This window comes from Gastrolobium bilobum, unplaced genomic scaffold (genome assembly GCF_033153095.1).
Source record: "Gastrolobium bilobum isolate Gb01-03AN ecotype WA unplaced genomic scaffold, APGP_CSIRO_Gbil_v1 utg26082, whole genome shotgun sequence".
NCBI lineage: Eukaryota > Viridiplantae > Streptophyta > Magnoliopsida > Fabales > Fabaceae > Gastrolobium > Gastrolobium bilobum.
In genome coordinates this window covers 37,436-55,070 of record NW_026899338.1, presented here as the reverse complement: position 1 = coordinate 55,070, position 17,635 = coordinate 37,436, and the positions used below count along the sequence as shown (strand labels likewise).

At 30.9% G+C, this 17,635-nt stretch overlaps 2 protein-coding genes across 2 annotated transcripts; both read left to right on the top strand.

Moving 5' to 3' along the window:
* Positions 1-12,306: 12,306 nt before the first annotated feature.
* On the top strand, positions 12,307-13,563 carry LOC133289749 (U-box domain-containing protein 26-like). The gene has a single exon (XM_061487749.1). It carries the CDS (start codon positions 12,370-12,372, stop codon positions 13,561-13,563), a length of 1,194 nt encoding a protein of 397 aa, XP_061343733.1. The 5' UTR covers positions 12,307-12,369.
* A 1,962-nt stretch (positions 13,564-15,525) lies between these two features.
* On the top strand, positions 15,526-16,440 carry LOC133289748 (trihydrophobin-like). Its single transcript, XM_061487748.1, has 3 exons — positions 15,526-15,603; positions 16,029-16,104; positions 16,247-16,440. Exons 1-3 carry the CDS (start codon positions 15,526-15,528, stop codon positions 16,438-16,440), a joined length of 348 nt encoding a protein of 115 aa, XP_061343732.1.
* Positions 16,441-17,635: the final 1,195 nt, after the last annotated feature.

Below are 17,635 nucleotides of genomic sequence, written 5' to 3'. Positions count from 1 at the left end.
GAGAGATTTGATTAAGGTTGTTTTTCTGTCATAAGGTATCAAATCTCTAGTTAACTATAGTTATATGATTGCTCTTAATCCTGAGTTTATTATAAATAGGTAATCAAATAGTTTTCATTCTTTGATTTACCAACGAGTGAGGTTTGATCTATTGACGACAATAACTCGGTATTTTGGGAGTGAAATTATTTGATTATCGGTATTTATGAGATAAACAACATGGAATTTGTAGGATATGTCCCCTTGAAATGTTTCAGTACTTGGATATTAAAGACACTGGCCAGTGCATGTAATCCATTAAAGAAACTATCAAAGTCAAGGGAATAAATAATTGATTGAGTTATAGAAAACTTGTCAATTAATTATAGACATTCTACAAAGGGGTGACGCATATTCATGTTATAAAGGTCATTAATCTTGGAGTTCACGTTCGGGCTTTTAGTGGAGTAGTGCCGAATTAGATTATCTTTCAAAGATTATCAGGAGCCTCGATGAGTGACAGATGGTAGATCCCCAGGCTAGCTTGAGACAAGGGATGGGTTGTATAATCAGATGATGATGGCTTATGGGCTACATTGTCTTGGGTTTATGAACTCAAGTTTGTATCCAAAAGAGCAAGTGGGAGATTGTTGGGTTTAAGTATGCTCTTTTCACTTAAGCCCAATAGCTTTAGTGAGAGTGAGCCCAAAGACTAATTCTAACCCATGAAGCTTAGGGTTAGTTTTGGATTGGGCAGATATATAAGCACACTTTTCTCCCTTTGCCTCCTAGGGTTACAGACATCAGAAACACAAAGAGGCAGACGTCCATCATCTGAACGGTTGCCCACACGACTCCCTGATCCCCTTGAGTCATAGCCTGGAAGATCAACGGCAGAGTGGATTTTCCTACCGTTCGTGGTGGTTGCTGCAGATCGTGAGTCGTAGAAGGAGAACTGAACGTGAGGAATCGTCACGCTTGATTTTTCACCCCAGGTAATCAAAGCGGTGTTCTTCATTCCTCATCGCATCGGTACGATGCGCTTCCGCATTTCTGATGATATACCTTCAAAAGCGCCTCAAGATTTTATTCAAATAACTCTTTTGTGATAGCAAAATCTTTCTCTTATTTTTTGTCTCAATGAATTTGCAACCCTAGAATCTTGTTTACTAGTCCCAAATCCTTCATTTTTTTTGGTAGATCAAATCCTTCATTTTGAATTCCCTAGCCAATTGTCTCTTCAATTCTTGAATTAAATCTTTGTTGGGGCGTGTTGCATGTTAGAAATGTGGTTTCTATACTCAAGGGGGTGAATTGAGTATTACAATTTTTTTTGCAGATGTCTGCCTGCTTCTTGTTTCTAAATTATATTTTTATGCACACTTTGATATTTGAAAATATCTTCAATACATTCAACCAAATCAAGCTACATAATCTACCACAATTATAGAACACACACTAGCATATACAAGATATAAAAGAAGCAATTAAAGTGTTAGAAATAAAGAGTTTAGAGTTTAATTGCAAATACAATATATCATGATTCGGTTACACCACTTGTGACTTACGTTCAGACTGACGTCGATCGATCAATTTTTTCCCTATCCGTCAAGAATAAGAAGTTTTTACATCAGTAGGTCATTGGGTTTTAAATTTAGTGACCTAATAATTTTATTTCGGAAAAATTATTTTTACATATGTATAAGTAAAAGAAGTTTTACACTCATTATTGGTGATTGATCCACTTATATATAATGATTCTCTTAATTAATAAATTAAAATTATTACATATAATTGATATCAATGACCAAAATTGAGAATGTGATTTAGTGGCCGTAAAATAAGTCATTTAAAGATTATATTTAAGAGCGTCCTATTTTCTAACTTATGATCGAGTTGAAGGAATTTAAGAGCGTATTCAAAACCAGTATCCACTCTTAAAATTTCGTCGTTAATACACTAAAGGTCTGTTTAGTGTGATGTATAAGACTTGATATAATATAAGATTATACTATAGATTATAAAATTTTAGTTATTTTGTGTGACCATCGTATAGTATATAAGGTTATACAGCAGAGTCCCTTAATACATCAAAATGATGTATAACTTAATCAAGCCTAAGGGGGTGGGATTAGGCCTGATAAGGGATTAATGTATTAACATAGCTAATTGGTGCAATTTTCAAGAATTAATATATTATTTTAATATAAATATATTAAAATAAAATAATTTTTTAATATTGTAGATTTTTATTTTTATAAAAAATAATATATTTTTGGACACACTGATCAATAGATTTTTATAAAAATTAATATCATATGACATATTTGAAAGAATTATATAAATTTTTTATTAAAGGGTATTTTTGTTAAAAATAATTATTTTTATCCTATCTAGTATTATATAGTGCATAGGGGTGTTCGCGGTCTGGATTGGATCGGTTTTGGAAGCAAAACTCATCTGATCCAATCCCTTCGGTTTGATCATGTAATCATCCATTCGATTTAGATTTTTTTTCAAATCCGATCTGATCCAATCCAATTTTTTTCGGTTTGGATTGGATCGGTTTTCAGTTTTTTCAATATCCTAAAATTAATTTCATGATTATTGTGCAAATAACATCTTTTGTATATATTGGCTTTGTAATTTATTTTTTTTGAAATACAAGAATATCAGTAAACAATACTATAGTTGATGAGACGTGACTAAGTTTTTTCTTGGGTTTAGTTGATGAGTTAATGAGTCTTGAGTTTAGAAATTTTTGGGTTATGATTGGAGAAAAGACAAGTAGGTAGAGGATAATTAATATATTGGATCGGTTTGGATTGGATCGGTTTTCATCAACCCATCCGAAAACCGATCCAATCCAATTAAAATTTACGGGTTTTTTTCGATTTTTGATTTTTCGATTTTTGGTTTATTCGGTTATCGGTTTTTCGGTTCGGTTTTCGCGGTTTGAATCGGTTTGGATCGGTTGATGAACACCCCTAATAGTGCATTACCAAATATTGGATCATATTATCTTATACAATATCATGTCAAACGCTGAATAGTATTAAAATCTAATAAGGTATTATATGATCAGGCTTTGTACTATTATATCTTATACTATCCGGCCTTATCATATACTATACACCAAACATGCCCTAAGTGACATGCATGATCTCGGGAAGGGATCCTCTCATATTAAAATGGTCATGTGAAGTTTTTCTATCTATCTCTCTTCATTAATGATAATTGGATCATACCTAATCTAATAAGGTATTATATGATCAGGCTTTGTACTACTATATCTTATACTATCCGGCATTATCATATACTATACACCAAACATGCCCTAAGTGACATCCATGATCTCGGGAAGGGATTCTCTCATTAAAATGGTCATGTGAAGTTTTTCTATCTATCTCTCTTCATTAATGATAATTGGATCATACCTATTTAATGTATATGAAGAGAGATAAATACAAAAATTTCAACATGACCAGATAATGTAAAATTTTAACATAAGAGGATCCACTCTCCATGATTTATTGGTCATCCCTTAGACTCGTGGTTTATAATTACAGTTCAAAAACCACCAACAAGTGGACCATTAATGGGGCCCCCAATTGGCAAATTTAATGATGGGTAACCTTATTAAAGTGTGAGGAGCACAGTGAAAATATTGGAAACATGTAATGATTTGATTTCTTGAAAACTAAAAGATATGATAATATCGAAAGGTTCATAATGTGATTGTTGAATTGTTTAAAATGACATTAATTTATTAAAAACCACGGTTTCATATTATAAAGCAGACGCAATGTCAATTTGGCCTATGAAATGTTGGACCACTTTTGTAGTAATGTATTATACTTTAATTTGCGTAGAAAGTTCATCGTTTATCATGTTGTTCAAGAATTCAAGTTATGTACGAATGTTGTTGTTGTCACGATATTCGATTGTTTAATTGATCTAACCCTCCAATGTGTTAAACATGCACTATATCCCATCCTCCTTCTTTGAGCTTGTAAATTCAGAACTCTTGAAGACTAGAACTCTCAAGTTGAAAATTGATGAATGAGATTGAACAGAGGGTGTTTATTATAAACATGTCCTTGCCATTCTATCTTCTCATTAAAGTCCCGTTACTTGAGTATCAAACAAATAGAAACGAAATTCTAAAATCTATATTACACTACATATTGTTTGGCCCTTTGGGCTAGCTAGTTTATAACCTTTAAAGTACAATGCCATAAATTTAAGTTGTGATAACTTCTTAACAAATAAAAAATTACTTTTTATAACAATATTTATAAAATAATTGTTGATAAAAATATTTATTTAAGAAAAGTCAATTAATCTAATATTTATTAGATGGTCAAGGGAGTATAAAAATTTAGGAAGATCTTTATTAATGAGTTAAATAAGAAACTATAAGTTTATAAATAAAAAATTAAGAAACTACAATAGTATATATATATATATATATATATATATATATATATATATATATATATATATATATATAGGGATAGGATATTGTGACACCCAAGTTATGTTACACCCATGTGACACCCAGTCAGTCTCACCGTTAGATCGCTTATGTTGATCCAACGATTATATTTATTTTCATCTTTGTATGGTCATGATTTCCCAAATTTAAAGTGAAAGCATTAAATATGGGAAATCATAACCATACAAAGGTAGAAATAAATATAAAATATTAAATTTAAGAAATCATGACCATACAAAGATGGAAATAAATATAACCGTTGGATCAACATAAGCGATCTAACGGTGAGATTGACTGGGTGTCACATGGGTGTAACATAACTTGGGTGTCACAATATCCTATCCCATATATATATATATATATATATATATATATATATATATATATATATATATATATATATATATATATATGTATATATATATATATAACATCACATCTTTAGCTTAGACCTTAAGATAATGAATTTATAAATATCATTTTTTATCAGTATAAGATTTCATCACCCACATTAAAATTTTCATATTTTTAGCTTGCCTCTAAAACCTAAACGAGTGAACTCCTAGACAGCCACGATTTTTTGACGTTATATGTGTATCTAAGCTTAAAATTCAAAGACTAATTAATACTTTTTGATGGACAAGCATAGTGGCAACCCCATGCACAAGGCTCTATGACATCCAAAAATAAGGATGAAGACCGATTATACATAACCTTATCTTGTAAATTCACCCTCTTTGTTTGACAAACATCTTAAAAAAAAAAAGCAATAATATTGAAATCTTATAGGTAGATAAAAATTTGAATTCTAGACATGCCACTTGCATGTAAAGAGGACAATATAGTGTGTGTGTAATTTTATATTTTTATTGTATTATTATTTTAATGTCGTAAGTATATATCCATTTTAAAATCATGAGGAGACCTATAACAATCTACGAGTAATTCTCTAATTTATTAAAAGAGAGAAATCATTATAAGAAAAGTTTCACATTTACTGCTTTAATATTTTATATCAATATTAGAAATCATGAAAAAGAATTTAAATACATTTATTTAACTCAAATCAATTTTATTACACGTTCCAGTGTCAGACAAAATAGGGTTCAAAGGCATAAATTTCCTTACCGTAACTTTACTATAAAGTTTTATTGGTGGCCGTCTTTTTGTCAATTTGTTGTTTGGTCTCTTTCTCTATTCCCATTTCTCCATGTTGCCGAACTTACCTGTTCTCTAGGGAACATTTATTTAAGTTGGTTTCTTCTCTATCCTCTTGATAGGGATGCATAGTATAAATTAAGCGTTAATTACAAAATAAAAATTGTAGCAACATTACCCTCCCAAAAAAAAAAAGATTGGGAGAGCTAGGTAAATAGTTTGTCTTTTCCCTCTTATTTTGTGGTTATTGTTTTCCTATCATTATTTTTGCTACTCTTATGGCTTCGTATCATCATTATTAAAATTTTAATGGTATTAATTTAATAACTCGTGATTATGCAACCTATGCATAATGCATGATACAAACAGAAAGAGTATGCATGAAGTGTTGTGCCATTGATGACCAATAATTCACAATCAGAGTGATTTTAGATGTAACAAATGATAGTTGCTTGATGCATGTGAGCTGAACCGCAGTGACGGACCTGTGTGTGCAAGTGCACATAAAAATTTTTTGAGAAAAAAAATATAAAATATATTTTGAATCATCAACAAAAATTACAAGACTCAATTTAATCTTTAAAAAAAAGTCGATTCGTGATTCCTTTAAATTTCAAAATAGACCTATGTTAGTCCTTTAGAGGGATAAATGTGGGTCTTTTTGATTTCAGAGGACCATAATTTTGATTATCTGGATCTATTTTTGAATTTTGAAGGATCACGATAGACTTTTTTTTCCTAAGAGATTAAATTGAGGCCTGTAATTTTTATTAAGGACCCAAAATATTCTATTATAACAATTTAGTTGACTCTTGATTATTTTTTTTATATTAAGCTAAAATTTTCTCTTTTTTTATATTCTTTTATATTTTAATTTCTTTAAAAAAAATTCCCTTATTCTTTTATTCTAAGTGTGCAGACAATAAAAAAAATTTCTAGGTCCGCTATTGAGTAGAGATCAGAGTATGTATTTGATCCTTTCTAGTATCATTTTTAGAAGGGGTTTAAAGTTTTAATTATGAACCCATCTTGAATTTTTGATTAGTCCACATATATAGAAAACCTATGGGATTACAGGGATATTCTCAAAAAAAAAAAAAAAAAAATTCCTTTTGCTGGGGTATAGTGTAGAATATTGACAAAATGATAATGGTGATGGAGGAAAAGTTTGGCCAGTCAAAAACTACACTAACAACTCAGAGCAAAGGATCAAGATGGATATAGTGTGATAAATTGATCAAATCGTCTAAAGATTCCTTTTGAAGCACGCACATGGTTTATTCTCCTGTAAGAGCATACATTCAAATTTGTTGCCTTCTTCTAGTCTATAAAGTTGAAAATTCAGATTCCATTAAAAAAATTTAACCTTTTCTTTTGTTTGTATTGGGTTAGTAGAAAGTGCTAAAAATGTTAAATGTAATAAAAATATAATTATATATAAATTTAATTAAAAATATAATTTTAATTCATTTTGAGTTTTTACAATATTATCTATCAACATATGTTTATTTTTTATTACTATATTTAATCTGCTGTACTATGCATATGTTAATTTATTTATTTTTTAATTTGTAAGATGATGATAATAAAAAATAGCTTTATAAGTGAATTATAATTATATAATAAGAAATTAAATATATTTGTAATTATAGATTACTAAGTATTATATATTTAATTCTTTAAGTGAGTATTATATATTTAATTCGTTAAGTGAATATATTAATAAATGTTTACAAATTAATTCTTTTTATATTATCTTAACTATTTGAATAAGAAACTAATAATGATGTTTACAAAAAAATGTTAATTAAAAAAATTAAATATTAAAATAAAAAAATTTATATGTGTGTGTGTGTTTTTTAAAAAGTTTGATCCTCTAAATAATGTGTAAAATATGATTAAATAATAACAACAGCGATCTACCTCTACCCAAAAAAAAAAAAAAAAAAAAACAGCGAAACTAGAGTGAAAATAACGGGACGTAAGAAAAAAACTTATATTACTGGGGGCAGATTAAATAGCTTTTACATATTTTAAAAATTTTGCGAAAATTAACAACTTAAAAAAGAAATGAAAGGCGCTCCACAATTGTAGTCCTTAGATGATGGTATAAAAAACATTTTCACAAAAAAAAAAAAAGTAAAACCAAATTTTATATACAAAAAGCGACATGTGTGTATATATAACTTTTTTTTTAGTACAAATGTGTATATATAACTTGGGATCAATGTTTCTTACCTCACATAAGATAATTTTATATTTTATATACAAATAAAATTATTTGCAGCCTATGTCGGGCCATACAAAAATAAGATAGAGAAAAAAAATCTCACACACATTTATATATGTATAGAAGATAAAAGTATCTTATAATATAAAAATACTAATATCATATAACTTTAATAATAGTAATAGGTTATATTGACAAACTTTTTTTTATAAACATACAAATTACACTATGTCTGACCGGTAATACTCTACTCAAGAGTGTCTAACCGGTAAGACATAGTGTAGTTTGTAAGAGTTTATAAACAAAAAAAACAAATTTTTTTTGGGATACAACAAAAAATTTGTACATATAACCTTTCCGATAGTAATAGGAGATGGTTATATTTACAAAAATTTTGTTTACAAACTGCACAATGTCTGACTAGTCATTTTTCAATCAAGAGTGTATGACCGGTCATACTTAGTGTTATCTGCAGTGTTTTAAAACCCGGCTCGGACCGGTCGAGTCGACCCCGGACTCTGTGACCCGGTGGGTTCCCCCGTCTGAGCGGGTAGTTAGACCGCTTCTGTAGTAAACCCAGATTGGACCGGTTGACCCGGCCGAAACCCGGCGACCCGGTTGACCCGGGTTAGACCGGTTATTTCTTCTTTTTTGGTAAAAAAATTTTTGTTGATAAGAACTCTTGAATTAAATCCTATTCATATTTTATGATGAATATGATTAAAACTAAGGTGAAAATAATAAGATATTTTAAATTAGTGTAGTTCGTTTATGTAATTTAGTTGTATCTTATAATGATCTCATGAAGTTAAGTGGTGATAAACACTGATGGTCTCATGATCTCATCTCAACGGTGGACAGTTTTTTTTAGTGTATATTTCATGCATACTATTTGTTATCATGATAACGGTAACACTTTTTTCTTAGTGTATATTTCATGCATACTATTTGTTATCATGATTTAATTTATCCGTACCATGCCAAGCACAAAAGGTGCATTTAACTTATATTGCAATTTTAATTCAATATTAGGATATGGTCTAGAGCTAGAAGCTTAGAAGTATATAATATTTGTTATTGAAAATCAATTTATTTTTTGAAGCTCATTGATAATTTTCTTATTTGAATTTTTATTAATATAAGTAATATTTTTATATTTTTAATATGTGAACAGTAAAACCAGTTGAATTCGATTGAACCAATGACCCAGTACATCGACCAGTTCGATGATCGATTCGAGTTTTAAAACACTGGTTATTTGTAAAAAAATTTGTAAACGGATCATTTCCCGTAATAATATACTAAAAACAATTATTATTAGAAGTGTTTAAAAACCCGGCCCGGCCATCGACCTGGCCGAGATCAGGGATCACAGAGTCACGGGTTCAACCGGGGGGCCACGAGGTCACTACGCTGACCCGGTTTTATATATTAAAAAATATAAATATATATCCTATATGAAAATATTAAAAAACAAATCACCAATCATCAAAAATTCAAAATATACTTAACATAATTCACCAATTACAACCACAAGTCAAAATTACATAACCTAATTAAAGTATCAAGATACGAAAGTACAAAACTCATATTCTAATAGGGTCACTACGCTGACCCGGTTCTGCCTCTTTTAAGAAGGTCTATGACAAAGGAAAATTTAAAGAAGTAAGAATGAGTTTGTGTTTTCCATCGACGACCGTAAGGATTTTATTTGAATGGATAAAATTCTTACCTTTTTTAAAAGAATCATGGCAGAGAGGTGAAAATTGAAGATGTCTAGGTCGCTGGGAGAGAAGAGAACGATTAGATTTAGGTTTGCAAGCATTTTTATTTTATTTTATTTTATAAAACGATGTTGTTTCATGGAATTTTTTAAAAATAAAAACATGCAGTGACTCCTTTGACCCCTCTGACCCGGGAGTCACTAAAACTCGGTCGGGTTTTGGAAGTCGGAGGAGTCGATATGCATATAGGGTTCAACTTGTGACCCCATCCCTCAGAGGGAAGGGATCATGGTTGACCCGAATCAATCCGAAGGGTGGGGTGAGATTTTAAAACACTGGTTATTAGTTTATTACCTAGTTGGCTAGTTACCCCGGAAATTCAGTGTTTTTCTAGAACTTCTAGATGCATGCAGCAAAACTTCTCTATTTGATATATTATTGGTCTATAAGTGAATGCCTTTTTTCTTTTCTTTTTTTACATTTTAAATAGTATTTAGATTAACTTATTCATATTTAAAATAATTTATAATAAAATATTCATAATATTTTTGAAAAATTTAAGAAAACTCATTCATGTTATTAGTATCTACTATTCTAGAAGAGCTTTTTTTTATATATAAAAAAGCTACATCTTTTATCAGTTTTTTATGAAGATTAACAAAAAACCAAATACGTATAATTGTTTTGAAAAAAAAAATATCATAAATAAAAATTTAACGGGATTATTTTGACTATTTTATTAAAAGTGAAGACTTTTCAATCTCAGCTGAGAATTAATAAATAAATAAATAAATAAAAAGGAAAAGCAAATCATTCTCTGAGAAGCCACCTCTTTAACCTATTTTTCTTTTTGAATTTTTCCAATAACGTATAATGGTAAAGGACAGAAGCAACTTGAGGTGAATTGAAATGATTTGAAGCTATGTGATTTGAGCTCATAATTAGACAACGTGCAATGAGACTTTCCATCCAAATAGCACTTATTTCAAAATTGACTGCTGGACCAAATTTCCTTTTTTTTTTTTTTCACTGCGCTCTGAAATTTAAGCAATGAAAAGAGAGAGAAAAAAAAAATGCAAGATAGGATATTCCTTTCATGCAATTTGAGTTATAATAAATATCAAACCATCTCTAGTCATCCAGTGGTTTCTTATATTATTGCTTCTCTCGTGAGCCTTATGACTGACATTAAATTCAGTTCCCCCCTCAATTAAACACACCAAACAAACAAAACAATGAAAAAAAAAATTAGCAAGTGCGCACTGCATAGCCTCTCCTTTAATTCCTATAAGGACCGATTTAATCACATACAACCGTAAAATAAAACAAAATAAAAAAAAAAGTACACACGATTTATCCTAATTCACTTTAATACATGATTATATCCAACAAACTTATTACTATATTCTTCTCAAAACATTCCTTATAATATATTCAAGAGTAAAGCCCATTTTAAAAAATATGGTCTCACTTTTATTTGTTACCAAAAAACAAAACCTATATTAGTTTTTTTTTAGGGACTAAATTGAGTTTTCATTGAATTTCTGAAAGAATGTATTTTCAAAGAACTAAAATTGTAGAGAGATCAAAAGTTGACTCTTTTTTGTAGGGGACGAAAGTGAAGACCGTATTTTTTGTTAGGGACCAAAAGAGACTTTACTCTATATTCAATTATAAGAGAATATAAATAAAATTAGAAAATTTTGTTTATTTTACATGTGTTAAGAGAATGAGTATAAAGTATGAACCATAAAAGGAAAATTCAAAAGAAAACAAAAGTCATGGGCCCTGTTTGAATACTATTTTTAAAAATAAGTTTTTGATTTTAAGAATAAAAAAAATTCATTTGATAAGACCTGTTTTATAAAAAAAAAATTATAATTGTAATTTATTTATTTTTTAAAATTAAAATTAGAGAACATATCTGAATTATGTTTATTTTATATTTTTATTTTATTTTATTTTTTAAAAAAAACACATATTTTAATAACTATTCTATAAAATAATTTTAAGAAGAAAAAAAAATCTAAAAACAATCAAACAAATTGATGTTCTTGCTTCCTTAACTCATTGGTGGATTCAAACTTAAAAGACATAATAATTTTCTCTTTTGGTGGGTCAGTTTGACTGAATTGATATAGGGTAAGGCTGGGGACCATTCACACAATTATTCTATATTATTAGTTGCCATTAGGTCTGTTTCTTGAACTCTGTATGTGTTGATTCTTTCCTGTTTTTTCCAACTGAGATTGCACTTTTGCTTTTTATTTTCTTTCTCCACTATCTTGTCTGTCAGGAAGAACTGCAGGCTTCCATAAACTTGCCATACTCCACTACCCTTTTCTGCATCCAATTTGGAATTTAAGTCTCCCAACTTTATAAATTTTATTTATTCATCACTTCCTCTTGGATGCAATTTATAGTGGTCCATTTCTCATACCTCTTCCATTCTATTTCCCACTCAGCCTCAGGCACCACTTTCTAGTTTCTACCCCTTGTCTCATTACTTCTTCTTGTGCTATCTCAAGGCTTTAGTAGCCAAATGAGAGAAAAAAAAAAGTTTGTTACTTTCTGACACCATCTTTATGGCATTAGTGTTTTAGTGCCTCAAAAATGCTTGTCTTGTATTGGCCACACCTAAAGCCTCAAACTTTAAGCCTCACAACATCATATCTCGAGAACCCACTTTTTTCTTTTTTCTTTTCTGTCACTTTGAAGTTCCATTAGAGATTATAACAACTATTTGCTTCTTTGGCCTTTGGAATCTTCAGTTTCTTTCCATGAACAAACCCCAAATTGAAATTGCCATTCCTCAGTTGTTTAGATGCCCCATCAGTCTAGACTTGTTCGAAGATCCAGTGACTTTATGCACAGGCCAAACCTATGACAGGTCAAGCATAGAAAAATGGCTAGCTGCAGGTAATCTCACATGCCCTGTAACAATGCAGAAGCTTCATGATCTTTCTATTGTTCCCAATCACACTCTACGCCATTTGATTGATCAGTGGTTTCAATTGGATCCCCAATTTGACCCTGGTAACTCTGCTACTGTTGATTATTTAACAGCAATAAAGCACACCCTTGAATCTGAAGAGGCCACCTTAGAAAACAAGCTCCAAGCACTTGAGAAAATTAGAGTTCTTTCTGATGAGTATTGTTCTTTCAAAAAATCTTGTTTCCACCAATTGAGTCTCTTGCCTCTACTTTTGGAACTAGTTTTTGGAAGAGAAGATGCTCAACTGTCAAAAAGTCACATGGAATTCAAGGAACTAGCACTTTCTTGCATTCTAAAATTGTTGCCTCTTGTGAGTTTGGTGCCTCTAAATATGATCAAAGATGAGTCTAAATTAGCAACATTTCTGCTATTATTTGAAAGGGGAACTAGCTCGGTTAAGACTAGTTTATGTCATGTAATAGATTCAACAGCAGCATTGCAGACAGAAGAGGTATGTTATGTGCTTGGAAAGTCTCACAAACTACTGCATGAGATTATTCTACTTGTTAGCCAAAATTGTGAGGTTTCTAAGGCTGCAATCAAAGCCTTGTCAGCATTATGTTCCTTGCAATCTAATAGAGAGAGTTTAGTGAAGGCAGGAGCAATAGATGGAATCATAACATACATTTCAGGTTCTGAAACAAGACAGAAAAACATGGCTCCAGTGGCAATGGCAATAATAAAGAAACTTTTGGTGCTAGAGAGTGCTAAAGAGGCATTGGTGAATCACCCAAATGGTATTCAAACTTTGGTGAAAATGGTTTTCAGGGTATGTAATCAAGAGTGCAGTGAGAGTGCTGTTGGGATACTTTCAATTCTTTGTCTTGATTTCGGGCGTGCAAGAGAGGAAGCCATTGAGTCTGGAATTTTGACTCAGTTGTTGTTTCTTCTGCAGAGTCAGTGTGGAACCAAAACCAAAACGAAGGCAAGAATGCTGCTCAAGTTGCTAAGATCCAAGTGGAATGAGGAACCAAAGTAGGTGTAGATTGTGAAATGTGAATAATAAAATATCATTAATCAGTATTTGATGACTATGTGGGGTCTTATTGTGGGCTTGTGGCTGTGCAGTATTTGTTCCCATTTACTTCGTGATCTTTATATATATATATATATATATATATATATATATATATATATATATATAGGGAAATAGTTTTCTCATTTTACATGAGAAAATTTTCTTATGCTACACTCACAATACATGAGTGGATTCTATCTTGACTTTTTTGTTTTATCACCTTTTTGTGGACCCCACTCATGTATTGTGTGTGTAACATGAGAAAATTTTCTCATGTAAAATGAGAAAATCAATTCCCATATATATAATCAGGAATTTGAAACTAAGTTTTGACCTCTTTTTCTTTTTTATTTTTTTTGTGTGGAGAATTTGACCTCACTTTCTAGAATTAGGGAGCGCACACAAGTAAAAAATCCTTTACTTGTACGGTTTGATTGCATCCTGCAAATTTTCTTATATTTGATGGAGATGATGAAAGAATTCTAGCTCTGAAGTTTTATTGGCCTAAAATGTTATGCTGTTATGCTATTATAGAGATTTATAGAAATTTTCAAGTCATGTAAAAATTTAGCTTTTATTTGATTGAAAAGATAAAGTAAAGGAGATGTTCTAAGATATACCGCCAAACAATAAAATTGGGCAGAAATAAAAAATAAAGAAAGAATTTATTCTCTCATATTTTATTTAACATCTTCTTATATTTTATTTAACATTATATGATTATATAGAAGCAGTGGTGGATCCAGAATATTTTCTTTATGTCTGCACAATTGTTTTATTTTTTATTTTAAAGATCATCATGATTCAATTTTTGCTTCTACTTCAAAAGTAAAGCTTTGGTGAATCAACCAAAATTTTAAGAAAATAATAGATAATGATAATTAAAAAAAAATAAACACCGCAAAAAGAAATTTGTAAAATATAGTATAATTGTAAGGGTTAATCAATAAAAACCCACATTTGTCAATGTTTATTTGATCTAAAGTTGGTCACTTTTGTTTTACAAAAAAAAAAGTGAAAAATTCTGTGAGATTTTTCTCCACTCGATGTAGATTGAATTTCAGGAATGTTATGTTTATTAAGATTTGGAGCTAATAAGATTTATATATATGTATATAAAAAAAAGAGACAAAGCAATGAGCTAGGGTTTAAGCTTTAAGCTTTTAATTGTAGGGTTGGTTGCGTTCGGCATATTTTTACCTTTTTTCTTTAATCTTCCTATTTCTTTTTTTTCTTACTTGACTTGAAGCACCCATATCATGTGAAAAAAAAAAAATTCTAACTTTGTGTCTGCAAATGCAGACACTGGCACTAACATCCGTCCGCCGTTGTATAGAAGAATCACAAATTATATAAAGGTAAATCAACGAATTTTATATTTATTTTTTAATAATTCTTTTCTCCTTTTTTTTATCACGTGATTATGATTCCTTAACATGGTCGTATCATTTTAAATAAGATATATGATCCATCAAGTACATGATTAGTTTTTCAGTGCAAAAATCGGCATTGTAGGAGCACATGATTAGTTTACCTGCTTTATGTCTTTAGAGAGAGAAATAGTTGTGCAGATTGACTTTCTAAATATCTTTTATACTATTTTGTTGAGAATAATTTTTGTATTTTTTCAAACCATCCCCTGATATTTGACCTTTGTATTTGGCTGATTTATCTTTATCTTGTAATTTCAGAACGATTTTATTAAATTGATCTCTTTAGGGTGTTGTTAATTCCCTTATATTACCAAAAAAAAAATAAGTATTACCATATCAAAAAGAAAAAAAAATATAAAAAAATAATTATAGACACAGAGAAATATAAATATATATTTTTTTTATTTGATAGAGTATGAATAGTGCCAAAAATATTTTCACACCTTGTCCTTAGGATGTCATTGTGTACTATACGATTCCATTCTCGATGATGGGATGTTTGGCAGAGTTTGGCGGAATTGATGTTGTAACCTCCAATGTAGTACAAAGCAATGCTGAAGTGACTCAAGTGAGTTTAATTTTAATTTTTTTTGTCCTATATTTAATATTTGGGCCTCTCAAAATTTACATAAACCTTTAATTATATGCATTATATTTAATTTTTATTATATAAATAGTTGTAATAAAATTACATTACAATTTTACCTTCCTCCAAAAATATTTCTGACTCCCCAATTGGTGCAAACTACAATCACCAAGAGTATGCATGAAAACTATTTTATTTTATAACATTATTTTTAAAACAATTCATTTTTATTTATGTGCTTTCGAACAGGTTATGAGAAAAAAATATATTTGATAACATATTCTATTTTTATTTAAAGAATGAGAATTGTATTTGACAACATAACAAATAATAAAATAAAAAATCATTTATATTAAGCTTAAAAGTTTTTGGATCATCATTTTCCTTTTTATATGGTTGTGGCATAGTGGCGGCAGTGGTGGCGTGGTGATGGTGAAGGTAGTGGCTGTGGAGATGGTGGTGATAATGGTGATGATGGTGGTGGTAATTATGGCGATAGCGTGATGATAGCAGTGGCGATGGTGGTGGTGGTTGTTGGTGACAGTGGTGGTAGTAATGACAGTGGTGGTGGTGATGGTGGCACGATGGTAGTGATGATAGGGGTGGCATCGTGGTGATGATGAAGGTAGTGGCTGCGGAGATGGTGGTGATAATGGTGGCAATGGTGGTGGTAATTATGGCGATAACGTGGTGATAGCAGTGGCGATAGTGGTGGTAGTTGGTGGTGACAGTGGTAGTAGTAATGGCGGTGGTGGTGGTGGTGATGGTGGCACGATGGTAGTGATGATAGGGGTGGCATCGTGGTGGTGGTGGTGGTGATACGACTATAAAACTCTGTGTGCACCCGGTGTATTAAACATCTAAGTGGTAATAAGCGTAGCTCAATAAATGCGGAAGCTAATAATTTCCAATTATGATTCATTCAAATTAACCAAGTGAATCTTTTTCAAAATTGCCTGTATGTAAATTGCAATGAATAACTAAATTGAATAACCTCATAATATGAATAATGTATTAAGTCATGGAACTACAACACGTAGACCAGACATGTCCTGATACAATAATACAACTCTAGGCTGAGTAAACACATCTTATTCAAACGTGGCATGGACAACCCTCATGCTTACCAAATAAAGCAACATAATCATCAAGTCATGTCTCAAGTACAAAAGTCATAAAGATATAACAGCAAGGCAGAAATCATAATGACAAAGCAAGGTGCATGCATCAACTTAACTCCACTCCGGCCTCCTACCACTAGAGGTCTCAACCTCAGAAGTACCTGTACCTGAAAATATGCCCTACACGGGGTGAGATCTCTAACAAGAAATCTCAGTAAGACAATGGGTCCTTAAGGATCTCTCCACTCCAAGCTCACTTATATGTGCAATATAAGTTCAAAAATGATAACAATAGTATAATGGAAAAATCTTGCAATGCAACATATGTCCATGTCATGTGTCTATGCATCTTACTGGCCAGAGAACAAAATACAGGCATTACGTACGTCTACGACCCACAATACAAGGAGTCCACCATGTACCTTACACACGGAGTTACCATCTTGCATGTGGCCGACATGCTCAAGGATTACCGTCACGTGTGGAATACCCCACATAGATATACATATGGCAAATGCACTATAATAATAATCTAGCTCAACAACATATCCAATATTCATCATGTAAACAGATATATTTTGAGAAACACAACATGCATGTAAACCATCCCTCCATTAGGTTTGGTGGAACCATCAATGGGTAAAATCGAGGACACGAAAGCTTAACTGCGGTGCCAAAATCTCTATCCAAATGCTCGGTATACACAGGTACACCAACAGTCACACAATTCGACAATTGCAATCTGTTTTATATCAAAACATTATTAATATTCAGAATCCCAAATTTCATATCAATTGAGCAATGTTTTCTTTTTTTGTTTAGTGACTCAAGTCCCTCATAAACCATAATTATAGCACATTAACCCTCACTATTATTTGCATTTATTCTTTCGA

What these genes read in the sequence shown, in the direction of transcription:
- LOC133289749 (XM_061487749.1), top strand. Translation starts at nt 12,370, where the DNA reads ATGAACAAACCCCAAATTGAAATTGCCATTCCTCAGTTGTTTAGATGC.
- LOC133289748 (XM_061487748.1), top strand. Translation starts at nt 15,526, where the DNA reads ATGGGATGTTTGGCAGAGTTTGGCGGAATTGATGTTGTAACCTCCAAT. An exon ending in GCAATGCTGAAGTGACTCAA is followed by an intron (nt 15,604 to 16,028) that starts GTGAGTTTAATT and finishes GTTGTGGCATAG; the next exon opens with TGGCGGCAGTGGTGGCGTGG. An exon ending in TAATGGTGATGATGGTGGTG is followed by an intron (nt 16,105 to 16,246) that starts GTAATTATGGCG and finishes GTGATGATGAAG; the next exon opens with GTAGTGGCTGCGGAGATGGT.